This window comes from Mesocricetus auratus, unplaced genomic scaffold, assembly GCF_017639785.1.
Source record: "Mesocricetus auratus isolate SY011 unplaced genomic scaffold, BCM_Maur_2.0 Super-Scaffold_100021, whole genome shotgun sequence".
Classification (NCBI taxonomy): Eukaryota; Metazoa; Chordata; class Mammalia; order Rodentia; family Cricetidae; genus Mesocricetus; species Mesocricetus auratus.
In genome coordinates this window covers 703,838-731,727 of record NW_024429202.1, presented here as the reverse complement: position 1 = coordinate 731,727, position 27,890 = coordinate 703,838, and the positions used below count along the sequence as shown (strand labels likewise).

The 27,890-nt window shown below is 40.3% G+C and overlaps 2 protein-coding genes across 2 annotated transcripts in view; one reads left to right on the top strand and one right to left on the bottom strand.

The window, feature by feature from the left end:
- Rab5a (RAB5A, member RAS oncogene family) lies at window positions 1–25,026 on the top strand. The gene is made up of 6 exons (XM_005072419.4): window positions 1–152; window positions 4,311–4,555; window positions 17,303–17,454; window positions 17,948–18,070; window positions 20,336–20,429; window positions 23,659–25,026. The coding sequence occupies exons 2-6, from the start codon at window positions 4,393–4,395 to the stop codon at window positions 23,772–23,774; spliced, it is 648 nt and encodes a 215-aa protein (XP_005072476.1). The 5' UTR covers window positions 1–152; window positions 4,311–4,392; the 3' UTR covers window positions 23,775–25,026.
- Pp2d1 (protein phosphatase 2C like domain containing 1) overlaps window positions 23,782–27,890 on the bottom strand; it is a 34,447-nt gene continuing 30,338 nt past the window's right edge. The window contains exon 3 of the mRNA XM_040729173.1: window positions 23,782–25,973. Within this exon, the coding sequence (XP_040585107.1) occupies window positions 25,207–25,973 (767 nt within the window). The 3' untranslated portion in view covers window positions 23,782–25,206. The remainder of the gene's footprint in view (window positions 25,974–27,890) is intronic.

The window sequence follows — 27,890 nt, the reverse complement described above, 5'->3', positions numbered from 1 at the left end:
AGAGGCGGAGACGCGGCCCGGCAGGGGCGGCACGGCGCTCGGAGCCCCGCGCCGGCCAGTGTGGGGAGCGGCGAGCAGGCGACGGCGCTGCAGCTGCGGCGCCTCCCATCTCCGGGCCGCGCGTGGCCTCGCTGCCGGGAGCCGCGCCCCAGGTAAGCCGCCCTCCCTCCCTCGGCCCCGGGCAGGCCCGGCTCCCCGGGCGGCCGCTACAGACGCCCATCCGGTCCGCCGCCCCGGAGCCCGGGATGCGGGGACGCCGAGGGAGCGGCGGGTGTCACCCGCTTCCCAAGATGGCGCCGCGGGCCGCGGCAGTGGCCGGCGCGGTCCTGGGGTCTCAGGCCTGGCCGGGCGGCGGCCGGGGAGCCAGTGAGTGGCTGAGGAGGCGGCCACGGGGCCCAGCGGGGCTGCTGGGCCCGGCGCTCCGAGTTGGTTCTCGAGTGCTCCGGGAATCCGGGCCTCTGACTGGCTTGGCCGAGCTGTGGGAATGGTGGGATCCTGTCTTCCGTGGGACGTGGTGAGCCGAGGCCGTGGGCATCCCCGCGAACAGGTTAGCACCCTGACACTTGCAGAAGTTTAAAGCCAGGACTGTCGCACTTGGCATGTGTAGTCTGTGCCGTGCTGAAGTGTATTCAAAGTGCTGAATCAGGTGCCTTGCAGGTAACTAATTAAACAAGAGAAAACCCCATTGTGTGTCTCTCGGAATACTGAGAACTGGCCAGATCGTTCCTAATGTAAGATTTGAACCTGTGGGGTTGTGAGCACAGTACGCACAATTTAGGGGCTCAGTAATTTTTTGAGTTACCATTTTCAAAACTTAGGATGCATATTATGCCGACGTTTTGTTTGTCGGAACAAGTACAAGCAGTGAGTACAAAGGATTGCCTGTGTGAGTGTGTGTGTGTGTGTATGTGTGTGTGTGTGTGTGTTCGTGTCTTGCCAGGGGTTGAACCCAGTCAGCTTCTTGTGCCAAGCAAGAGCCCTGCCGGCTACTCCCAACCCGTGCACTTAATTTTAACGTTAATGTCGTGGTCAGTGTGTATATGTTTATAATTTGGCTTGTCTCTGTTTGAGGTCTTTGGAAGTAAAGATTCAGTACCTTTGAACTTTAAAAGGCGCTGAGGCACCCATCTGTCATCCCAGCACTAATCCTAAATTACGCCAGTGCTTGCCTAGGCTACAAGTTCCTCTTTCAGAAAGATAGGGTGGGGAAGGGTAAGGAACACTTAAAAAGCAAAATGAAGTATGAATTTTTGTACATTTTTTCTGTGAGAATTTGATGTTCGCCTGAAATTTTAGAAGCATCGTGAACATTCAGAGCAGATTTTGTCCTGGATAGGTCATTTATTGTTTTGTAGGTAGGTAACTATTGGGAAACGTTTGAGCCGAAAGTGTATATCTGAAGATGTGTTGATGCCTTTTCATTGTGCATGGCAGTCTATTGATCTATAACACTGTCTCACCAAGAGGCCATTTAAATTGTCAATTTCAAGCACTGTGTACTTAGTAGGCACTATATTAGAGACTACATATGTTATCTTACTCAATTCTCAGAGTAGCTATGCAACGTTAGAATATAATGGATATTGAGATGTGGAAATTAAAAGTTTTCTCCGGCAGAAATTGGCATAGCCAGGACTAGACTTCAAAATCTCTTTTTGCAGATTGAGGAGAAATGGGAGTTTTATTTATGTGAGACAAGTTCTCACTGTGTAGCTCTGGGTGGCTTGAAACATGCTTTGTAGATAGACCAGGCTGGCCTGGAAACTCACAGAGATTCATTCACCCAGGTGCTGGCATTAAAATCGTGGACTGCCAAGATTTATTTATTTGGGGGGAGCGGCAGGGTTTGAGACAGGGTTTCTGTGTGGCTTGGCTGTCTAGGAACTGGCTCTGTATACCAGATTGGCCTTGAACTTAGAGATCTGCCTGCCTCTGCCTCCCTAGTGCGGGAAATATGGTGCACCACCACCAACCAGCAACCGTGTCTGTTCTTTTGAGACAGGACCTTGCTATGTCTTTGTCTTTCTGACTGACATGTTTTTATTTCAGCTTCTCCAGTGCTAGGCTGGAATGGTAGTTTTGTGTTGGTTAGAAGTAGCTCAATATCATTTTATCTGTAAATGTGTCCATAGTTTTGGAAAAGATAAGTAATCTTCAAAGCTATTAACTAGATTACACCAAGAGCTGGTATCTTAAAGACTAAGCAGGGTTTGATTGGGCATACCTTTAACCCCAGCACTTGGGAGGTAGACTCAGAAACTGATGGATCTCTTTGAGTTCTGTGACAGCCAGGGTTACATATAGAGAGATTCTGTCTTAAAACAACAAAAGTAACACAAAGATCTTATGGATATATTAATCAATGAATTTGTCATTGTCAAGAGGATTCCATGTATCAACTCAAATTTTATGGAGAATACAGATTTCTTACGTGAATCCTCACCTTTTCACTGTACATGATTGCCAGAATCCAAACCTAGACTTGCACTGCAAGTGCCTTACTGAATGATTTTTCTTCTCCTTTTGAAACAAGGACTCTATTTAAGCCCAGGCTAGCCCCAGGAATACTTCACAGCCCTCCTCCTTCTATTTGCCTGGGTACTGGGTTTATAGGCTTGCCTCATCTATGTTCTGTGTTGATAAAAGGTTGGAGTAAGCTATTAAAGTTGATTTGTAAATAAACTGAAAAGGGTGTTTCAAATATTTGCCAGTTCTACCAAGATTGAAAACAAGTTGGATGTCTTGGTGTAGGTCTTAAGAGCAGGAAGTATGAAGATCACCATTCTATGCTACTTTGTGACCCTCTGTCTAAAGAGGAGGGGAGGAGACTACCTCTCAGGCTAGCTTTTTCCAAATGCAATGCTAAATGGATAATACATACATTGTTAGCTCAACAGCTACCCCCCCCCAAATTACTGAAAGTAAATAGGTCACTCCTAATCCTACCAGATAGAGAAATCCTTATCAGCCAGGCACACAAACTTGGGAAATTACTATTAAATGAAAAAATGTATCATTTAATGGAGGCCTTCAAATATAAACTGTAGGATTTGTTCTAAAAGCTTTTCATTATGAGCATAACTTTCTTCAAAAATAATATTAACCCAAGTAATATGACATTGGAACCTGATTTTCTTTTTTGTTTTTATAAAATTATTTACTTCAAAAGTAGAAAAGTACGTAAAACACAGAACGAGAGAATGAATATTTAGTAATCCTAGAAAAGCGAGCAGAATGTTAATAAACTCTGGGCATTTTTATGCCATCTAGTTCTTCAAACAGGATACATCTCTTTCATTTCTCCTCAAGATTCTAAAATAAGGTAGGCAATATTATAACTATTTAACAAATGAGTAACTGAGGCCCGGAGAGTCCACCAAATTGCCTGAGATAAGAATGAATTTTATAGCTAAGGGCTGATAGGACATAGAACCTGATTTTGTTTTCTTCTTTTTAAAAGATTTGAGGGGGGAGAGGGACCTGGGACTGGTGGTACAGGCGGTTGTGGATCACCCCATAAGCTGAACTCCAGTCACCTAGAATGGCAATACTCAGGCCAAACTTCCATCTTTCCAGTGCCCAGAATTCTTGATTCTTGATTGACCTCTCAAATTGCTCTGTCACAGTTGCTGTGTGATCTCAATGAAGTTACTTAACCTTTTGGTAACTGTTTCTTCATTTATAAGATTTGTAAGAGTACTTGATACTGTTGAGTGGCTATATTAAGTATTTAAAATACTGACTGGCACAAAGTCAAGTCTTCTTTACTTTTATTTATTTGGGTTTGTTTTTGGACCTAGAGCCTGCTGCTTGCTGGGCAAACACTATACCAGTCCCCAGTCCCAAAGTCAAATTGTAGAAGGTTAGTTGCTTTGTTTTGCAGTCAGATGTTACATGTTGTCTGTGCCTTTGAACTCCTGCTTCAGCCTTTCCAAGACTGGAATTGCTATTGCTATCACACCTTCCTTTTACTCATTTTTTGTTGTTAACATACAGGGGTAGGTTACAGGTGATGTTTTCATTTGTGTCATTCTTTCCTGTCCTCTCCCATACCCTTCCTCTCTGGAGATTGTCCCCTTCTGCTTTCAAGACGTATAGACTCTATTACTTTCTCTTCTTCTGAGTGCTGTCTCTTTAGACTTCTTACCCTCCTTTTGAAGGCTAATTTTAGGTGATTTTAGGCTTAAATCTTGTGCCATTATTTCCCTTGAAAGGCAGTGAAAAAAATAAATGACTAAATTTACTAAATATTAAGTCACTAATACTGATTTACTTAGTTTTGATTTGTTTATTTGTTTGTGTCTCCACAGGTATTTTTTCCAGAAAGAAAACAAAACTGATACCTTACATCCTGGAAGTTCATTTAGGAATCTTAAATTAGGGACTTTGGACATGGCTAATCGAGGAGCAACAAGACCCAACGGGCCAAATACTGGAAATAAAATTTGCCAGTTCAAACTGGTACTTCTAGGAGAGTCCGCTGTTGGCAAATCAAGCCTTGTACTTCGCTTTGTGAAGGGCCAATTTCATGAATTTCAAGAGAGTACCATTGGGGGTGAGAGTCTTATTTTCCTTTTAATCATTTAACTGAGTCATACATTAATAAGTATTTGTTCTAAATGTGATTTTGAGTAGCCAAATAGATCATTCATGCAGGGAAGGAAGAAGCTTCCAGCAGTCCTTGAATTTTAATACTTTAATTTGGTGTTTATTTTGTTTGTAAACAAGTTATTGTACTCTTAAGCTATTCTGAAATTTTGGTAAATTTGCTGTCCTGCCTCCACCTCCTAACTATTGGGATTACAGGTGTATGCTACCAGCCCAACATGGTTTTGGGAGTTAAACAATATTTAATGGGGGAAAACTTTTAAAAATAAGTTAGATGGAGTGGCACAAGCTTACAATAGAGCATTCCAGAACCTGGAGTGGGAGGACTGAGTTTCAAAGCAATGGCTATGATATAGCAAGATCCTATCTCAAAAAAGAAAGCAAAGCACAAAATGGAAATGTGTTTATTAGGTAGGCGAGTCTCCTTTCAAGACATGGTCTAGCCCTGCATCCCATGCTTTTCCATGAACTCTTGGTGATCCTACTTGTTTTAGCCACCAAGTGCTGGGTTACAGGTCTGGTCACCATGCCTCGACTATGTTTTGAGACAGGGTCTCAAATCTAGCAAGGCTTTATTTCATAGTTTTGGGGGAATGGACTGGAGTGAGATGGGAGGGGGACATTCATAAGATAGGTCTCATGTAGTCTAGGGTCGCCTGGAACTGAACTGAGCTAGGTATTTGTTAACGCCCTTGAATATCTGATTTTTGAATGTTGAGATTACAGTTGGACCACCACACCCTGTGTTTGTGGTACTGGGGATGAAACCTAAAACTTTGTGCAAGTTAGAAAAGCACACTACCAACTAAGATATGTCTCTAAGCCTCAGTCATTTTTAACACAACGTTTTTATCTTAAATCCTTCCTCTGTCAAATACTACGTTTGTTATAGGGAAGTCATGTGTTTATTTTCCTCTTACATGAATGAAAAATAACAGTGCCTACCCTGAAATGAAAGCAGATGTCTTAGTATCTTAACTGGCAGAGAATAAATGCTTAGTAAGTGTAGCTAATTAAAACCAGTGTAGCTTTTTTGCTGAGTCATTTCTAGCATTGTTGATATGTTATATAATAATATTTTTCGGTGCTAGCTGCTTAGTATTTGGTTTAAGATTTTAAATTTTTGTTTAAGTAGAGCCTGTAGAGATGGCTAAGCAGTTGGGAGCACTGATTGCTCTTCTAGAGGTAAGAACTTTAGGCTCAGCTATCTTTACTTAGACCAGTGGTTCTCAACCAATAGGTGGAAACCCCTTTGGGGTCAAATGATCCTTTCAGAAGGACAGTTCATAATAGTAGCAAAATTACAGTTATGGAATAACAACAAAATAAATTTATGGTTGGGAGGGTCACTATAACATGAGGAACTGTACTTAAAGGGTCACAGCATTAGGAAGTTTGAGAACCAGTGACTTAGACAATAAAGTTTCTTACTAAGATTCACAGTTGCCAGGCATGGTGGTGCATCTCTTTAATCCTAGCATGAAGAAGCAGAGGTGGGTGCATCCCTTGGAATCGGGAGATAGAAGCAGGAGAATTAGAGTTCAGGCTAGCTTTGGCTATGAGTCTGAGGCTAGCCTGTTCCTCATAAGATACTGTCTCAAAACCCAGTACCAGTGTGAGAGTGGAGTGGAATGGACACACCTTTAATTTCAGCCCCCAGGAGGCTCAGGGCAGCGACTACTGCATAGTAAAACCGTCCCACTGTGACCGAAAAACAAATTGGGGAGGAAAGGGTTTATTTGGCTTATACTTCAGCATTACTGTTCATACTGAATGAAGTCAAGGACAAGAACTCAAACAGGGCAGGATCTCAGAGACAGGAGCTGATGCTGAGGCCATGGAGGGGTGCTGAGGGTGCTGCTTTTACTGACTTGCTTCCATGGCTTCTTGCTCAACCCACCTTCTTATAGAACCCAGGACCAACAGCCCAGGGACGGCGCCACTCACCATGGGCTAGGCGCTCCCCCATTGGTCACTAAATGAGGAAATGCCTTACAGCTGGGTCATGTGGAGGCATCTCCTGGATTAAGGCTCCTTCTTTTGATGAGTCTAGCTTGTGTTAAGTTGACACACAAAACCAGCCAGTACAGAACCCCTTTCTCAAAAAAAAAAAAAAAAAAAAAAAAAAAAAAGCAAATGAGATAGTTGCTAGAGGGTTACTTGAGGGAGAACGCACAGGTAAATGGAGTATTACCTGTATGTATGTTAAAGTTGCTTGTAGTTATTGCACTTCATGATAATATAACTGAAATAGTGGTGTAGCTCTTTTGTGTTCACATTTTTAAAATGTGGGGTATGCTTATTGACTTAATGTCTTCAGTTTTTTTGTTTGTTTGTTTGTTTTAGATGCAAGATTTTACTCTGTAGCCCAGGCTGACCCAAACTCACTGTTTAGCAGCCCAGTCTGGACTTGAACTCATAGCAGTCTTACATCATCCTGCTGGAATGATAGGTTTAGGCCATCACACCCAGCAATTTTTTTGTTTCTTAGGACAGTGTCTACGCATATATCTCTGCTGGCCTTATTTTATTTATCATTAATGTTTATGTATTACATAAGTATGGACAGAATTGTGCAACAATGCATATTTGGAAGGCAGAGGACAACTTTCTCTCTCTCTCTCTCTCTCTCTCTCTCTCTCTCTCTCTCTCTCTCTCTCTCTCTCTCTCTCTCTCCCTCCCTCTCGCTTTTTTTAAAATTTTGTTTGTTTGTTTTTTGAGGTTTCCCTGTGGCTTTGGAGGCTGTCCTGGAACTAGCTCTTGTAGACCAAGCTGGTCTCGAACTTACAGAGATCCTCCTGCCTCTGCCTCCCAAGTGCTGGGATTAAAGGTGTGCACCACCACCACCACCACCCCCTCCTCCTGTTCCTCAATTGTGCCTTGTGCCCTGTCCTTGCAGAAACAGCCAACCAGTGGTATCAAAACAAAAAAATCTTGTGGCTATATTTAATGGTAAAGTGTTTGCCTAGCATTTATAAGGTCTTAGTTTCAACGTTGCTGCCACACACACACACCCCACACCCCCACACCCCCCCCCGCCCAGGACCACGAAAGATATGGTCACACATATACACACCTAATATGGTCTATATTATCTTTTTTTTTTTTACCCTCTTAAAATTGATTGCAAAGGATCATTATGAATCATGAGTATTAATTTTTGCCCTGTCTCAGTTTTGTTAGGGTCAGGGTGCTGGTGCTGTTCAGGTATTGAGAGCTGCTCAGCATGACGGCCTGACTAAGGAGCTCTAAGCTAGTGAACTGTCTGTGTTGCTTCACGTTGTTGGCTGTTGTATACTGAGGTACAGTATGTTGTCTGAGATTCATTACCTATCTCCATTGAAATCACATGTGACCTACCTATGTTAGCTGAGCATAATGGTACACACCTATAATCCCAGACTTGGGAGTTGTCAGGGATGATAAATTCAACACTGGCTTCAACTATGTAATAAGTTTGAGAGGTCGTGTCTCCAGAAAGAAACAGTAAATCAAGAAATTTTTGTGGTTGATACATTTTTGAGACGGGGACTCTTGTAGCCCAAGCTGACTTTGAAGTCACTGTGTAGTGACACCCTGTTCTTTCTGTTTTTACCTTCCTAATGCTAGAATTATAGTCGTGAGCCTGGGAAGTGCAGTGCTGGGGACTGACCCATGGATTAGTGTGCAGTAATGCGAACTGCTACCACCTACACTGCATTCTTAGCTCAACTGAGGTTTTGCTTTTTTATTTTGTATGTGTCAATGTGGGGACTCTGTATGCCAGAGGACTCTGTAGGTCAGAGAAATAATTTTGGGAGACAACTCCTTTTGCTGTGTATTCTGGGAATGGTTATGGTTGTCAGACTTGTGTGGCAAGCGCCCATACCCACAGCCATTCTGCTGGCCCAGATTTTTGCTTTTAAGTTATCAACTAGCATGATATAAGCATAAACTCTAGCTACTTAACAGCTAATCCATCAAAAAGAGATTGTGATTTTTCAGGAGAGGGTTTCTCTGTAGCCCTGACTGTCCTGGAATTTGCTCTGTAGACCAGGCTGGCCTCAAAATCACAGAGATTCACCTGTCTCTGTCTCTGCTGGGTTTAAAGGCATGAGCCACCACCGCTATGCTCAAGAACATATTTTTATTGGTGGACTTTTTTTGTATTAGCCTTAGGGATTGAACCTAGAGCCTTCTTTGGCCATGCTAAACAAATGCTCTACCACTGGATTATAGCCCGCACAACATTTTTTCTCTTCATTTTTATTTTGAGACAGTGTTTCATTAAATTGTTATGGTTGCTGTCTTTCAACTCTGCTAGTATTTTTTTAAATCAAGTCATATATTGGAATTTGAAGATAATCCTAGTATTTTATAAATCGCCTTTCCCTTCTTGATCTCTTTTTATTTCCTCCCCTTTTCTTTCCGCTCCTTTTAATTTTTTTGAGACAGTCTTGCTATATAATCCAGGCTGGTCTTGAAATCAGTTCTCATGCTTTAGCTCCTGCTACTAAAATGACAAGGCACTGGGTGGGGGATTATATTTGAAAAATAAAACATCGTAAAATAACAGGAGTGCATTTTGGGCCTTTTTTGCATTTGTATCTTTACGAAAACAATTTGATTTATTAAGACAGGGTACCTTGAGTATATACATGTTTATTCTTTGGATTTAGACCAAATATTTCTAAGTTTTGTCAGTATATTAGCATGGTTGTATAAAAACATTAAGTAATAGTTGAGGAAAGCAAGGTAATAACTTAAATAGTTTGCCTAAGGTTTTTGCATTTGACTCGAGGCAGGTCCTTATGCATGTGAGGTTGTTTGTTTGTTTGTTTGTTTGTTTGTTTTCTGAGAAGTTGAGACTAGAAAATCAGACTACACATGACAAGCATTATGCTCTGTAAATGTGGAAGTTATTGACTCCTTTAATGTATCAGAGAAAATAATGTGAAAGTATTTTCAAAAATTTTGTCTTAGAAAAAAAGAGGTAAGAGACTGGGTATGGTGGTGTTTGTCTTTAATTCCAGCACTCTGGAGGCAGTGATGGACTGATCTCTATGAATTCCAGGCCAGCCAAGACTGCATAGTGATACCTTGTCTGAAAGAAGAAAAGAAAGTGGGGGAAAACCGAGAGAGGGGGGGGGGGGAGAGGTGGGGAAGGTTTACAATGGGTACCCAAGATACCACTTTATTGTTTGTCTTCTGAGGCTACTGTATACCTCCTGCTCACCTCCATTTTGCAATTCTTAGTGCTGTAAATTACTTTATAAATATGTTTGCATGTGGTTGCATATATAGCGATTGGAGGATGATTTACTGGAGTTCTCTCCTGCCACTTGGTGGGTCCTCGGAGTTGGACTCAGCTGTAGCAAGCTGGCTTTTTTTTGTTTGCTTCAGCCTAGATTTTCCCTGATAAGAGCTGAGTTCAAGTGTGGATGTTAGGAAAGTACAGCCAGAAGCTAGAGACGTTTTTATGACCAAGCTAAAGTTAGAGTGTCAGTGCCAGTCATGCTGTAAGTAAAATGTAGTGTGATGCCGTTGCTGGTATATCTCCTGGAACAGTGGTCATATGACTGTTGTATTTTCTTTGTTAATGCTAAAATTTCTCAGTGTTTATCATCCATCATGCTTTCTTTAGTACCTTGCAGTCTCGTTTTTGTAGTTTCTTATTTTCTTCTTAGCTGCCCTTACACACACCCTCCCCTCCATGGTACTAGGGATCAAACCTAGCACTGAGTCTGTAAGTTATGCAAAACACCCTACTGCTGAGCTGTATCCTCAACTCCAGTGTTTAACCCCTGCTGTTCTGTTTGCAGTTTCAAGTTACAATCCAGGAGTAGATGTCATCTTCAAATGTTTGCTCCTGAACTTATTTCTGTAATGTGAACCTTACATATGGTTATAAGCTAAAAGAAGCTTTAATGATTGAGACTTAAAGCGTTCCTGACTTTTCATAAGTTTTCTCCCTTAGAACACTGCTAGTTTCTATGAGCGTCTTGGCTTAATTCCTGTTAATCTGCATGGATTTGGGAGGTTACTTTAATTTATTATGTTTTGAGCCAGAACTCAAAACATCACAGCTCAGCCTCCCAAGTATGACATTATAGGGGTGTGTGCCACCACCCATATCCCTTATCTGTGCTTTCTTCCCTATCTCAGCTGGGTGTGGTAATATGATCCCAGCATTCAGGAGCCAGAAATGGGTGAATTACTGCCAAATTCAGGGCCAAAGGGTAGGCCAGTCATAGTTACATAGTTTTATTAATTTTTTAAGGTTTTTAAAATATGTGTGAGTATTTTGTTTGCTTACATGTGTATATCCACCTGCACGCCCAATGCTTAAGGCAACCAAAAGGAGGAGGGCATTGGATCCCATGCAACTGCAGTTACAGGTGGTTGTGAACTGTGTGTGGATACTGTGAACCAAACATAGTCTTTTCCAGAGACCCTTTTAAACAGTGAGCTAGCCCCCAAACTCCCAAGCTCATAACCTTTTTTTTTTTTTTTTGCCACTTCTATGTTGTAAAATTCTTAACTTGTAATAAAAACTATGCTAAAGTGTTCTATAGCCTTTTTCCACAACAGCTAAACCTCTTTTGCCTAGCTTAGTTGCTATTTCTGTGGTGTATGTTCAGGAGTCATGATACTAGTTACTAAGACTTGGCTTTTGTTTGGTTTTATTTTTTTATTACTAGGAATTAACATCAAGGTATTTACTAGTGCTCCATCAAAGTCTATGTCTTTCCATTCTCTCTCTTTTTTTTTTTTTTTTTTTTTTGGTTTTTTTCGAGACAGGGTTTCTCTGTGGCTTTGGAGGCTGTCCTGGAACTCGCTTGGTAGACAAGGCTGGTCTCGAACTTACAGAGATCCGCCTGCCTCTGCCTCCCGAGTGCTGGGATTAAAGGCGTGAGCTACCAACGCCTGGCTTCCATTCTCTATTTTCTTTTCCCCTTTGCCATTTTTCTTGTCTTCCCTCTTCCTCTTTTCTCTTTTCCCTTGCCATTAAAAAAAAATTGAAAATCATATAAAAATCAACCATCAGGATAAATAAATTGTGACTAATTCCTGTGACTGTTGTTAGCACTTTTCTGTGGGCCCAAAGAGATGCATGGTATGTTGTTCTTACCAAACAGTGGGGGGGAGGGATGATAAAGTGATATTTTCAATGCTTATTTTGTGAAAAAGGGGGTGAGGGGGACTAATGAGGCATAAATAGTGCCATAGAAAGGAAGTCCATCTTACTGTGCTTAGGACCAAAAAGATGTCTTGATGCCGGAAGTAAGATGTGGCATACAGTGTGAAACCGGCATTAACTCAGCACCTAGTAAATAAATACTTGATGTTGTGTCGTTCATCTAATAGGAGAAATATTAAAGCAAACACCCTAATTTATAAAGAAACAGTCCTGAAAGTTAAAAAGCGTGAAGTATATTTTTAGTGCACTTTATATAGGCAAAGAGACTGAGGAAAGAAAAGAGAGGGAAGGAAATGAGGTGAAAAGGAAAGGGAATGTTTGGACATAGACTGTCTGAGCAATAGCGTAAACATTTTCATCTGTGTGAGTTCATGAGTTAGTATAAAACTGTAAATCTTGGTGTCATTTAAGGAGTGAGGAAAGGACCAAAGAAAGTGGTTCATTCAAGCTCAGTATTGAAGCTTTAACATTAGTATATGCCTGGTGCTCACATAAATATAGCCTAGCTGGATTGGGTTGGTTTATGTGACAGGTTGACTAGGATGGCCTTTAGGGTGTACTTTAGGATGATTTGGAACTTTTGATTCCTCAGCTCTCACTGCTGAGATTAAAGTGTGTGCCACTATACCCTGTATTTTTTGTTTGTTTGTTTTTATTGAGGGGGGTGTTTGCTGTTTTGGTGTTGTGGATGGAATCTAGGACTTCATGCATGTTAGGTAAGTACTTTACAGAGCTGCATCTCCAAGTTAATAAGTTTTAGCAAACTCCCTTTCTCTCTCTAGCAGCCCCCCCCCCTTTCTTTTTGGTGTACATGGGTGCTTTGCCTGCATGTATGTCTTCACACCGTGCTAGGGTGTTAGATGCCCTGGAATTTGAGTTACAAACAGTATAAGCTGTCGTGTGGTTGGGAAAATTGAACCCGATCTTCTGTAAGAACCGACAATGCCAGTAAGCACTGAACTATCTCTCTAGCCCCAGTATTTCATTCTTTTCAATATGAGTCCTTATTCTGCTTCAAACAGAGGAAAATGAATTCTAGTTCTGTGAACAAATATTTCATTAGGATTATACCCCTTTTTTGAAAATAAAATCACCATTTTAGCTCTGAAAGTTGAAATGATGGTTTGGTTTTGATTTTTAAAAAGACAATGCTCAGCCAGGTGAGCATGGTGGCACATGCCTTTAATTCCCAGCACTTGGGAGGCAGAGGCAGGTGACTGTCAGTGAGTTGAAGTCAGCCTAGTCTACAAAAGTGAGTTCCAGGACAGGCTCCAAAGCTACACAGAGAAGCCTTGGTGATGGGTGGGGGTTCATAGTGTAATCCTGGCTAGCTTTGGACTTGAGATAATCCTCCTGCCACTCCAGTGTCAGAATGGTAAGGCATTAATGTCAAACTCCTAAGACTAATTTTAAAACCATATCCATGTATAAGCTGATTTCCCAAATATGGTAATGTTCAAACAATAACATATGACTTGTGTTCTCTGGCTAGTTGACCATCTTAAAAGATTTTTTACACTCTTTTAATTGTAGCACTCAGGAGACCAAGCTAGGAGGGGGAAATTCTCCTGTCTCTGCTTCTCAACTACCAAGGTCATAAGCATAAGTCTCTACACACTAAAAATCTCTCCCCATTCACCAGAGTAATTTTTCTGAGTGTATTCACCTGTGCATTTTGGATGTTTCAAAAGCTTAGGAGTCTCAGATTTTTGTATAGTTAAATCCATTTATCTTAAGGATTTTTTTTTTTTTTGCTTGTGTTAATTCTAAATTGTGTAATTTGTAGTTGAGTTTGATACCTAACTGGGAAGCCTGGGGATGTAGTTTAGTGGTAGAGTGTTTGGCTAGCAAAAGTGAGTTCTATCTTGAGCAATACAAATAACTATCATAAGGTGGAGTGCAATTAGTTCCTGTAGTTTTTCTGTTCCCTCTGTGTTTAATTGGTGCAGATTTAGGAGAAATTAACTGTTGCCATCAGTTTGGGTTTTTTTTTTTTTCTCTCTCTCTTTGTGTAGTATAGTGCTTTTTACTTACTATAGGAACTTGAGTATTTCCAGACTCAATGGTTGTAGTTCCAGCTAGTATTATAATTTAGCTCATACCTGTAATCCCTACCTTTTAGGAGGCTGGGTCACTTCTGCAATACAATAGAATGTGACCCTGTCTCTAAACAAAACAACCAAAATAAGTAAGTCAGTAAGACTTGGTCATATGTGGAGCATTTGCCTAGCATGTTTGAAGGCCTGTGTTCAATCCCCAGCACCAAAAGAAGTCTGGAACATCATGTAGGGAGCTTTGGGAGCAAGGGACAAGAGTGACAGGATATGTGAGCATAGTTGCTACAGAATGAACAGTGATGTTTTCTTGCTGGACTTCTCACCTTTCAGGAAATTTCACCTGCTTATTATTCAGTGTTCCTTTGTACAGCTGCTGGCGCAACACTGGTCAAGAACTCATGTATTAGTTAAACTGATGTCTCTGGGTTTAAAATATTTTCCAGTAACAATTTTTTTTATTTTTTCCTCTTTTTTTTTTTTTATTAAGTTAGAAACAAGTTTGTTTCACATGTCAGTCCCAGCTCCCTCTCCCTCCCCTCCTCCCAATTCCTCCCCACCAGGCCCTCCAGTCCCCCACCCAATCTCCACTCCCATCCCCAGGGAGGATGAGGCCCTTCATGGTGGATCTCTAGTAGCAATTTTATTGTAGAGAAAATATTAAATATTAATGTTATGGTGATATGGACATAAATATTCACAAAGTCAGAATTCCTAAGAGCTGTGTTATTGGGTAGTCTGCTAGTTTCATGCTTATGGATGGATTAATTGCTGTGTTCTAAGAAAAAACTCTTGGGAGGACTGAATATTAACTCCAATGCCTTTCATAGTTTACCTAGATGAAAATGTTTTTAGACTATTGGTCTAACAGTTTAATGCTTCTGAAAGAAACTCTTACTGGGTTATTGTTTTTTTATTTGGCATTTTTAGCATTTATGAAGGTGGTAGTTGTCTTTTTAAATCTTTTTTCCTTTTTTAAAAAATTTTGTTTTTATTTTATGTGCACTGGTGTTTTGCCTACATGTATGTCATTGTTGAGGGTTTCAGATCCCCTAGAACTAGGGTTACAGAGAGTTGTGAGCTGCGATGTGGGTGTTGGGAATTGAGCCCAGGTCCTCTGGAACATAAGCCAGTGTTCTTAATCACTGAGCCATCTCTCCAGCCCTTTTTCCTTTCTTTATTGTATACATGTGAGCATGAAACATGGTGGGTATAGAGATTAAAGGATGACTTTTTGTCCTTTCTTAAGGGCTCCAATAATGGAACTTGGGCTTTTTTGTAGAGTAAATCATCTCACCTACCTAGATAAGTGATCATTTCTTATGACATAACTTGTTTGAGAATTGGACAGGACTTTCATTAAGGTAACATAATTGACAGCTGCCTCCATGAACTTAGAATTAATTCCTAGTTATTCACATTGTAGGTTTGCTTTGTCTTTTTGGAGTTTTGGGTGGGAGTGTTGAACAGGTGGTATTCTGTAGCCCAAGCTGACTTGAAACTCCCTTTGTAGCACAGGTTAACTCAAGCTTGTGGTGGTGCTCTTAGTGCTAAGATAACAGGTGCTATGCCTGCCTCTGCTTCTTTGTTCTTGGCTTTTTGAGACAGGATTTCATTCTGCATCTCAATAGATCTCCAAAGCTGGCCTTGAATTGACAACAGTTCTCCTGCCCCAGAGTACTGAATGTTGATATTATAGAGTGGATTTGGTGGAACCAAACTAAGTTGTCAACCTTTGCTTACTGCTCTGGGAGAGTGAAATCTGAAAATGAGTTGGACTAAAGTCTCAGAGTATCATGCCTCTTGAGTGTCAAGGAAAATCACTGGAGTAAAGTTCTCTCGAGTTCAAACTGTATTTAGTCACAAAGACAAGCTGCATATGGCAAAAAAAGAGTTTTGCCGTAGAGGCATATGAAGATATAGCAGTAGTCAGTTGTAATTAGTAATCTAAAATAAATTCACTCCTATTCTGCTACACCTGGGAGGGTCATGAAATCACAGTACAAGAAAAATTTCCTGTTTCTGAGGAAACTGCTCAGAAGACTCCTGGCTTCTTTTCTTAGAGTTTTCTCACAAACACTCAGACCTCTCATACAGCTCCATTCTTGGACATATTCTGACAAACCCTTAGGTTTATGTATGAATGTTAGCCCTGATTGGCCTCGAATTCATGATTCTTCTGCTTCCAGTGAATAAATGCTGGGATTACAGGCATATATCACCATGCCCGGACTAAAGTATCCTTCTATAATGGCACTTAATTGGAATAACATCAAAAATGTCTTGCCACACAGCTTGACCCTAGTTCAATCAGTATAACCCACAGAATGGAAGGAGATAACCAATTCCTGAAAGAAGTCTTGTGACCTATACACACAGTGTGGCACAGAGATATTTTAAAGATTTGTTTTCCTTTATGATGTATTTGCCTGCATGTATGTCTGTGCAACTTGAATGCCAGATCTCCTGGAGCTGGAGTTGCAGATGATGTGAGCTACCATGTGGGTGCCGGGAACTGGACCCAGGTGCCGGGCACTGCAAGAGCAGGAAATGCTCTTAACTGCTGAGAGTCAACTCTCCAGTTCCTTTTTTTGTTTGTTTGTTTTGTCTGTATATCGAGTTTCAGTACAGCTAGGGCTATATAGTGAGTGATACTGTGTCATGGTATAAATAAAAAGGACACAGGGAAAGGAAAAGTTAAAAATTCTTAAGATAGCTGGGCAGTGGTGGCACACCTTTAACCCCAGCACTTGGGAGGCAGAGGCGGGTGCATCTCTGTGAGTTCAAGACCAGCCTGGTCTACAAGAGCTAGTTTCAGGACAGCCTCCAAAGCCACAGAAAAACCCTGTCTTGAACTCCCCCCCCAAAAAAAAAATACCAGGTGTGTTAGGTTTCTCCCTGTTTCCTAAATCGTAAAGCAAATTAAAAATATGGTCTTAAACTTTTTTTTTCCTCTGTTGGGGATTGAACTGAATGAAGTTTGGGGTAAACTAGACAAGTATTAGTTGCCATATAATTTTACTAAGGTCTTATGAAGAAATGTTATTTATCTAGCTTTTAAGCAAGTTTACTAGGTATACGGGATTGGGGCTTGGCAGGATGTAAGTTTGTTTTCTGTCTCCCACAGTGAAATAAGAACACCAGCTCCTTAATGTTGTCTTTTGAGATCAGTGTATATCCATCTTTAACACAAGAAATACAGTTTAAAAAATCTAAGTTGGTGGGCTGGGATTTGGTTTTGTTGGTAGAGCCCTTGTCTGCCGTTTGTGAAGCCCTGAGTTCCATGCCCAGCACCATATAAACTGGCTGTGATGTGGCACCAGTGGAGAGGCAGGGGCAGGAGGGCCACAAGTTCAAGGTCATTCTTGACTGTGACGTGAATTCCAGGCCAGCCTGCCCTTCGTGTCTTACAAAAAGTTGAGAAAAAGGATAAACTTACTACAGATATTTTCTTTTTCAGCTGCCTTTCTAACCCAAACTGTGTGCCTTGATGACACAACAGTAAAATTTGAAATATGGGACACAGCTGGCCAAGAACGGTACCATAGCCTAGCACCAATGTACTACAGAGGAGCTCAAGCAGCCATAGTTGTGTATGATATCACAAATGAGGTGGGTATAAAATCCTATTACCCTGAAACCAGTTTGAATAATCACTTTAGTATTTAGAATTGGGTTAAAATTTTTTTGGAAATTCCTTTGTTGTAGCAAATCATTTCTGCCAAAGCTTTTGTGAGTGAGGTAGAAGATGAAGGTGCCTAAATGATACAGGAGTCCTAAGAATTTTATTTCCATGGGGTCATGCTAGACCAGTGATCCTCAACCTGTGGGTGGAGACCCCTTTGCGCATGTGAATGAACCTTCAGACTATCATGCATATCAGATATTGTTATTCCGATTCATAACAGTAGCAAAGCTACAGTTTTGAAGTAGCAACAAAAATGATTTTGTTTGGGGATTGCCACAATGAGTAACTAGCTACTAAAAATTCACATCATTAGGAAGGTTGAGAACCACTGCTCTAGAGTCTTCCAGCCTTGTCTCATAGAAGATGCTTCTTAACTCTTTTGAACCTGTGCCAAATAACTGTTTCTCTGTTTAACAGGAGTCCTTTGCAAGAGCAAAAAACTGGGTTAAAGAACTTCAGAGGCAAGCAAGTCCTAATATTGTGATAGCTTTGTCAGGAAACAAAGCTGACCTAGCAAATAAAAGAGCTGTTGACTTCCAGGTATGTGGAATTTTACTTTAACTTAAAAGCATGTTTGTAAGTAATTTTAAGCCATGAAAATAGTTGAAAACATATGTACATATACATTACTAATACATAAAATACATAATTACTAATACATAAAATATTTTCCTGATAGTGTCAGGGATACAGCTCAGGTGATGATGGATGGGTGGGTGGATGGATGGCAGGCAGGCAGTTGCCTACTGTGTGTGCATGTGTCTTGGTTTCTTTCTTTAGCTACTGCATAAACCAGAGATTGCAGCACAAACAATACCAGGGGAAACAGAAGCAAGAGAATAGGGGGTGGGGTTAATGATAGATAGCTCGAGCTACATGAATCCCTGTCTCTTTCCCAAAAAAATAATTCCATGAAAGATGGCAACATCCCCCACACTCACACACATCTGAGAAAAGCTGGCATTCTTCCTGCTTTCTATGTATACACATACTACATATGTTATTATACGAGTACACACACATATTTAGATAGCTGTTCTTGAAAGGAAGAAATTAAAAAGTAAAAGCTCAATTGCTCTTCATTTGAGGCCCACAGTATGGCTGGCTTAGCACATAAAGGTGCTGAGTTTTCTACGCCTAGAAATGCAGGTTGTCCACTAACCTCCATATGCGTACTAGTGCAAACATACCCCAGACATACACATACATATGTGCACACACACAAATAAATAATTGTATTATGTATGTGGGAATATGTATGTAAAAATAGTAATTTTTGAGCTAGGCATGGCATTATACCCCTATAATCCCACCAGGCCACATGGGAGGCAGCGGTAGGAAGATTGTCACAAGTTTGAGACCAGCCTGGTCTTTTGCGTAGTTACATGGTAACCAGGGCTGCACAGTAAACCCATCTCAGAAGAGGAAAAAGAAAAGGGGTGGGGAGAGCTTCAGGTATGTAAGAGGCTTAGTAGGCAAAGGTGCTGTCATGACAACCTAGATTGCTAGAACTAAATACTGATTGGCTGCAAGTTGTTATCTTATCTGACTTCTAGTATGGCTCCTTTATCTCCACATAAATTAATGTAAAAAAAAAAAACTTAAGACCTCCAGTTTGTGTATATTAATTCAAAATATCCTCTGCTATAAAATAGCATATGAGTGAATGCCAATCATTTAAAAACAACAGATCTTTCTAGATTTATAAAAAACTGTTTCTATTTCTCTTGCTGTGGCCTAACATGCAGATCAGTGATGGAATTCTTTCTTTTGACATTATAGGAAGAGAGAGAAAGGAAGCTGCTACTGTTTCGTGTTAAGCAGAATACTTTTTTTTATTTTTTTGAGACAGGGTTTCTCAGCTGTCCTGGAACCAGATCTGTAGATCAGGCTGGCCTTGAACTCACAGAGGTGTCTGCCTGCCTCTGCCTCCTCAGTGCTGGGATTAAAGGCGTGCACCACCACCACCACCACCACCACCCAGCAAATTCATTTAATTCTTAAGACAGCCGTGTGATGTCTTTTATCTGCTATGTTGTCCAGAGAGTTAAGTTCCCCAGCAAAACATATTAGAGAGGTTCGGTTATGTCCAAAAGTGGCCCTGTGCTATAACAGCTCAAAGGGGTGTCAGCTGTTCCTACTCAGAAGAGCTGTGAGGAGGCCCAAAGGCAATAGTATAAATAAGCTGGAAAGTGTCATAGAAGTGTGGGGCAGTTTGTAGTTTTGAGAGGAATTGTTCATAGTATAGTTGGAATTGTAATGCTGTGTGCCATTGAAAATTAAACACGAGGGTGCATTTCCGTAGTTGTTGCCAGTGTTAAGACATTGGATTTCCATATTTATTGCAAATTCTATCTTTAAAAGGCATAATAAAAATTGCCATTGAAATTAGAGTATTTATAGTAAAATAATATGCTATCCCCAAATTCTTACTGTGATTAGGTTTAATACTTGACGTGATGACCAAGAGTGGAATAAGCAAAAAGTTAAGGTAAAAAAAAGAATTGTCCCACTCATTGTTTTTTCTTTTGCCACAGCATATTCTCTGACTGTAATCAGTCAGTTAAGTAATAGGTAATCAAATAAGGAAATATATAAAACAGGTTCAGCATATGTTCAAGGAATAAATCTTTTTGGTTTTCCGGGGCAGGGTTTCTCTGTAGCTTTGCAGCCTGTCCTGGAACTTGATTTGTATATCATGCTGGCCTTGATGTTACAGAGATCTGCCTGTCTCTGCCTCAAAAGTTCTGGGATTAAGGACGTGTACCACCAACACCCCGCTAATTTTTTTATATATATAAACAGGAAGCACAGTCCTATGCAGATGACAACAGTTTATTATTCATGGAGACATCAGCTAAGACGTCAATGAATGTAAATGAAATATTCATGGCAATAGGTAAGATGTTGATTATTTGGCCCATGACCTCTAAAACATTATTTGGTTTTCTTAACTTATTGTACTATTTTTTTTAGATCCTGTCCACTAAACAATATTTTGTTGGAAATACTGTAAAGACTGGTTGGGAAGCAGGACATGGTGTTCAGCCTGCTGGGCATAAGACCCTGCCTCAGAGTGAAGTTTAAAAAAAAAAAAAAAGATTGACTGTCAGGAGGTCCCTCCTCCTCTCTTCTTTGTTTTACCCCTTCCAATTTTATGAATTAAGCCCAGGGCCTCCAACATGCTAAGCAGTGTAGCTACCGCTGAGCTACATTCCCAACCTCAGTAATGTCAGTTCATTCATGAATTCAGTGAATATTGGGTTATATGCTATAGATGAATTAAAAGTTGATCTCATAGATTAGAGGTAAATTTTCCAAAGGTTTCACCGAAATGTCTGAGCAAATACAAGTTTTCCTGTGTACAGTAGTCTTTTATCTGTAGGGAATATATTGCAAGGCACTGAATGCCTGAAACTATGGATGGTGTTAAGCCTTTTGGAATAGCAAAACTAGGATTTCCTTTTCCTTCCCATTTTCACAAAGATTCTTTTCTGCCTGGGAAAGGGATCAGACCCCAGACCTTGAATATCGTAGGCAAGTGCTGAACTATTGAACTGCATCCCCAGTGTCGAAGATTGGTTTTCCCAAGTTTGAGTTTCACTGATGCTGAGTTCAAGTTTAGGTTTGGTATGTATCTAAGCTGGACTAGAACTTGGGGGTCTTTGTGCCTCAGACTCCAGAGTGATGGGTTTATAAGTGTAACAACAGATCTGACTTGGAAGTTTCCTTCTTACTGTATTTATTTATTTACTGATGTGATTATTTGTTGTTGCTTTGGGATAGAGTCTCAAGTACCTGAGGATGACCTTGTACTTGTGCTTTAGGGCCATTCTGAGTAAAATAAGGGTCACCTGAACCTGAACACTGACACCACGGTAGTCTGATAACCAAGGTGGCTACAGTAGGTAGGTGCATACTGTTGAATGTTAGACAAAGATGATCCATGTTCAAGGCAGGAAGGTGGTGACAATGTGAGATTTCAACATGTGCCTTAGAATAGCTTTTATTTCACACGTACCTGCACACAGGTGCTCTTGATTGTGGTGGTATAAATGGAAGCCAGAGGGTGACATTGAGATGTTCTCCTCCATTATTTCTCCATCTTCCATTTTTAAACATTTAGTGTGGGGGTGTGTTTGTGTGCGCGCGTGCGCGCCATAGCACAAATGTGGAGGGCAGGACAATTCCTGGGGGTCTACTCTTTATACCATGTAGGTTCCAGATATGGAACTGATGTCATAAAGCTTGGCAGCGAGCAGCTTTACCTCCTGAATCATCGTGCTACCCCATTGTTTTGAGCCTCAGTTTTTTGGTGAACTCTGGCCTCATTGAAAACCCCAAGATCTTTCTATCCCTACGTGATCCACGCCTAGTGCTGGAGTTACATGTTCATGTTTTCACATGGGTGCCAAGGATCCAAACTCAGAATTTACTGGTTACACAACAAGCACTCACTAACTGAACCTGTTTTATTTTTGTCAGACATAGTCTCACTGTATACCCAATGCTGGCCTGGAACTCCAGATCCTCCTGCCTCAGTCTCCCGAGTGCTGGGATTACAGGGTGGAGCCACCATTCCGAGCTAGGGAATACTTTAGACTTATTTTTAATTGTAGGCTGGGCAAGCAGCTCTGTGGTCAGTGCTTGTGTTGCATTTCTGAAGCCTGATTCTGTTCCTCCCTTCCAGATCTCATTTCAAATTAAACCCTTTCCCTTCTTTAAAGAAATCCCCAGTGTAAAGGGAACTGTGGTCTTTTCTTGATAAAGTTAGCATCTCAATCACATAGTACAATCCAGTGAACAGAAACAGTCTTTGTTGCTGTTTACTTCCTTCCTCCTCCTGATCTCAGTCAGATGTGATTATAGAATGTCCTTAGAGGAGTAGGCTATAGGGAGAAATTATGCACATTCCAAAACCCAATTCAGTATTTATTATAATACAGGTTATAGTGCTAGCTTATCCTAGTAGTATTGTTAATTCACTTACTGGGCATTGCTCATTAACGTGTGTAACATGAAAGCCTCAGGTTCCTAGCACAAATCAAACAAACAACAACAACAACAAAAAAAAGTCCAGGATTCCAGGTAGGAATTGGACAATACAGTACTATTCAGGAATATTGCTGCTTTGTCCACAGGACTAAGCCATAGATCTAGCAGGTGAATTTTTAGTGGGGAGCACTATCAAGCCACTATTAGTTGTATAGAACTCACAAAGCTATTTGTGTATACTAAGTATCATTATTTGTAAATCATTTTGAGGTTCTCATAGCCCAAGAGGGGGAAACTTAGATGTTAGAAGGGTGTGGAAGCCAGGAAACAAATAGATGCTGTGCCATATAATTGGGTTTGCTGATTAGGTTCCACGGTAATGGACAAGTTTGGTTGGGTTGGTGTGGTGGTTATGTTGATAGAATGTGTTTATATCCTGACTTGTTCTCAGAATTATTTGGGACAACCCAGAGAATGTTGCTATAATGTGAGCTTCTTTATGTACTTGATCCATGATCCATTGACTGGATTTTGTGTCTGTTTTACTTGGTTTTGTTTTTCAAAATTGAGTTGTGATATACTTCTCAGGCTAATATTAACTTCCTGGGCTCAAGTGATTGTCCCAACTCGTTTTCCAGAGTGAATTATGGGAATTGCAGTCATGTCCCACCATGCCCAGCAGATTGTGTATAATAAAAATTGAATTACTATAAAATAGTCTGAGTGTTAAGCGGTAGTGGAGTTGCCTAGTTTGCTCCTGAACCAACACAACACAAACTATTAAGTAAAATATGTTATTTCTGTGGGATTTGATAAAAAAAAATTGTGTATAGTTCTAGTTAAATTTAAGTTTAAACGGTATACCTACAATTGGCCTCTACCTACTCCTTCACAAACACTAAGAAATTAAACTCCTTTTAGTACAGCAACCAGTGATGTGTTCTTTGGGGGTTATTTGGTGTTTGGCTTTACCTTCTGGCATTTAGTAGGTAATAAACATTTGAAAAGAGCAAACATAAGTCAGCACATAAAACTTTGGAATAACCCAACTGGGAAAGAGTATTATAAATAAGTAGGTCTAAATGATTTTAATATTAATAATTACAATTTTATTTTTGTCATTTCTTTCTTAGCTAAAAAGCTGCCAAAGAATGAACCACAGAATCCAGGTGCAAACTCCGCCAGAGGACGAGGAGTAGACCTTACTGAGCCTGCACAGCCAGCCAGAAGCCAGTGTTGTAGTAACTGAACTCCAGTGTGAGCTTCCTGAATGGCAAAAACCGTGGTGTGGGAGCATCTAGCCGGCCCAATGTGACTTCCAAAAAGACTTATGGTAGAATCAAGTTTCTAATACTGAATTATTTTGAGTGTTTTGAACTTAATTTTTAATAACATGCATGTGTTCTTCGGACTAATGTTTCAACAGTAGAAAGGGAAAAGAGAACTGTGTACAATTTGTTGGTGGAAAGTGCAAGGGACCCACTCGTCTCCAGTGGGGGTGGAGCCACACTTAACCACCAGTCTCTAACCTGGCATAAGAGTCAGGTGTGAAAGATTCAAAATTACTAGTGAGCTTTAGGAAAACATTTTTAGAAGACTAAAAATATTTATGCTTAGCAACAGAAGACAAGCAAATGGTAATTTCTTCTATTGGCTAAAAAGTGTACATTCCACATATTAATAAAATAATCCTAAGAAAACAGTCCTACATCTCCAGAAAGAATGAATATTAGTGACATCTTATTCAGTCCTGTTATTTCTTAAAATCTGACTGAAAAGAAGAAGTCATGTGTAACCCAATCTTGTTTTAGGAATAGAAAAACTGATAAATGCATTTTAATGGATAGTGGTCGAACCTTCGTGTGAGCTCTTCAACAAAGTGGAAACAAACCAGGTGTCTGATTTCTCTTTAATCACTGTTGGCCATTACATAGAGGTCTGTCTGGAGCAGGGAGGGAGCTCTGGTTCCCTTGGGACATGATTAGTCAGTGCACTAACAATTATGTACATTCAAACTTGATTTTAAATATGATCTTCAGCTGTACTGTAAATAGAGTACTGCATTGTCGTCTCCATGTTTATTATTTTCTGTAATATTTAAGAATTGCCTAAGCATATACAAAATGTACAGTTACTAAAACAGCTAATTATTTCTGTCTTCCCCCTATGAAAGGAAGGGGCTTTGCTGTTCTTACATGGTTAGAACCTTAACACTGTACCTGCAATTTGTAACATAAGTATTACAATGTTATTAGTAATAATCTTGAAACCTTGGTTTTCAAAGTCCATTTTATTTTGATCAGTATATTGCACTAATTATTTTAGGTATTTTCATTGTATGAAATCTACCATGTGTCAGATGATTTAATCTATTTAAGTGTCGATCTGCTAGCAGAACTTGTACATTTTACAATAACTCAAAATTAGTAAGGAAAACAGTTCACCAGTGTTTAGTTTTATATTGAGGTGCTCAGGTTGGAATAAAGTGGTATAAAAAGCAACACTGAGTTTTCTTTCTCTTTAACATAAAGTAGTGAGCATAGCACACATTGCATATAACTGGAAGCTTTTGTGTTTTCTTCCTGTCAAGAATGATTCTCTCCGAGTCATGATCTGTCCTAGAGTCTGGTGCACTGAAGTCTTTGTGGTACTGTTTGCTGCTCTGGGTCTTTGGAATGTTTTTATGTCAGCAGCTGATACTCACTCCCACTGAGAAACATTACCATAACAGTGATGCTGTCTCTGGAACCACCTTCTAAAGCAGCACTTACAAGTTCATAGCCAATGTACTCAGCTGCACCTTCATAGAAATTCTTAGCATGTAGTTCTTTCTCGCTTCCCTTCTTACTGTCTATAGTGGGTAGGCTGTTAGTTTCTTTCTTGATGCAAGTGTCATAATTAGTCATTTCTGGAAGAAATGTTTCTGTATTTTCAGCCTGATACATGCAAGCTTGAGAATATATTGAATCAGATGACCTTTTCATTAGATTAGTAGATGACATAACTTCTTCAGATTCAGGGTTGTACTGGAATAGCACACGGATATTACTGTCTGATGGGGAAAAAGGCTCTTCAGATGGCAAGGATTTGTTTTCAGGACTAGAACATGTTTCTTTATATGCATGAAACAAGGTAATCACCAGTGCAGTGACTTCCTTCTTGTCCAGAACTTCCCAGAGCCCATTAGTGGCTAAGATGAGAAACTGACATAGATCATCTATAGGGACAGAAATCGTTTGGGGTGCTGAAATAATGGACTTCTTCAGTGTGGGGTTTCCATGGAATCCAAGACCCCTGGTGGTTTTGATGTGTCCTTCCAGGAGGCCGTTTGAGCTGATGACTGCTCCTCTTTGAAGGATTCTTCTTCTCTCCTTGGTGTTTCGTGTGCTGTGTTCTTTGGTCAGGCAAAACCCTTTTCCATTTCTGCATAAGACTGCTTGCACGTTACCTAAAAGGGTGTTATTGTTTTTTTTTAAAGAGAGATATCTAATTACCAGTTTGTGTTAAATTGTATTAATAATTCTGTTTCAATACTAAAAACAAAATATGCCATGTAAATTTTTTAGATCTATAAGCTGAACACTGTATAAATACAATTTTGAACTGGGAGACCACCTAACTGAAATATCATTGATAGCCAGTAGCATTTAAAATACTTAACTGAAACTACAGGTCACAAAAAATAACTTCTAAATCAGGTTTTTATGAAACTATCAAAATATGATTCTTACTATTAACATCTATGTGGCAGATGTTTAAAATATTCAAATAAAGCTTTTTTGTGGCTAATGTATGTGTATGTGTGGGTATGTGCACATGAGGAGGGTAGAGGCCAGAAGAGTATTGGATCCCCTAGAGCTGAAGTTGTAGTTTGTGTGAGCCACCAAACATGGGTGCTGGGAACTGAACTCTAATCATTCGGGGAAGCAGCAGGTATGCTTAAACACTGAAACATCTCTCCAAACAAAACTTGGGGTTCGAGAGAGAACCCGTCAGTAAAGAGCGCTAGCGTTCATGTAGGTTGGTACACAGCTGCTTGTAATTCCAGGTCTAAGGAGATCTGATACCCTTGGCCTCTGCACCTGTGTTTGCGTGCACAGACCCACACACTTACACATAAAATCGTAAACCCTGAAAGGAACAAAAGCTTTTGGGGGTTGGTAAGAGGGTTAGTAGGTAAAGGCACCTGCTGCCAAGCCTGATAAAGCTGAGTTCCATCCTTGGATCCCACATGGTGAAAACAACTGACTTCTACAAGTTGTCCTCTGACTTCCATATATACGGACACACAAAATAAAGTAAAAAAAACTGTAAATGGTGAAAGCTAAAACCCAAATGTATTTAGGATGATAAAATTGGTTTCTGTAATGTGCAATTAAACCGTAAGTTCTATGAAACTTCCTATTAGGGAAATAGACAGCCACACTAAATCCTGTAGTAGAAGGGAGAGAACCTACTTCTAAAAGTTGTCCTTGACCTCAACATGTATGCTGTGGCATATATGCATGCGTACCACATATTTTAAAAATGAAGAGCATTTGCTGAGTGATGGTTGCAAGCCTTTAATCCCAGCACTTGGAAGGCAGAGGCAAGTGGATGGCCTCAAACTCACAGATTCACCTGCCTCTGCCTTCCAAATGCTGGGACTAAAGGTGTTGGATACCTTCAGCTTTTGTTTTGAAACAAGCTTTATGTAGCTCCAGCTGGCCTTGAACTCTCGTTGTAGCTGAGAACATCTTTAAATTCCTGGTCACCCTGCTTTCTTGTGACATCAGGTCCTGTTCTTAGTCTCACTCTGCAAACTGAGGCATGTCCCTGGCTTTAAGTCAGTAGCTGGATCCTGTCAGGTTCTAAGTAATTATCACCAGCAAAGCAACACAGAGTGGCATTTAACATTTAACTGGGTGAACAATTCGGATGTAGTTCAGCATCTCTCTTAAAATGGGGGGAAGCATGTGTGTGTATGTAAATAATGCTGCTATAGCTTTAAAACATAGTTCAACCTCCTAATGTTGATTACCATTTGGAATCTAAGCCTACTAGGTAAAACAAAGTATTGTAGAAAAGCTTGAATTCACATATCAACTTAAGGGGAAGGTGGCTTAGTTCTGTTGAGTGAGGGCTTGTGTCTCTGTCCTAACATTTACATAATCTAGAGAAAGACAATGAAATGGGAGATACATGAAAGTGCTCAACTATTTAAAAGGAGTTGTAACTCAGGAAGATAAGGCAGGTGGATCGTGAGTGTGAGACCAGCCTGGGCTTAATATGAGACCATTGTGTCCAAAGAATTAAAAAGAGGCTGACCCATCTCACCAGACGGTCCTGGGTAATATCATTTTGATGAGCTAATGAAGAAAGTATG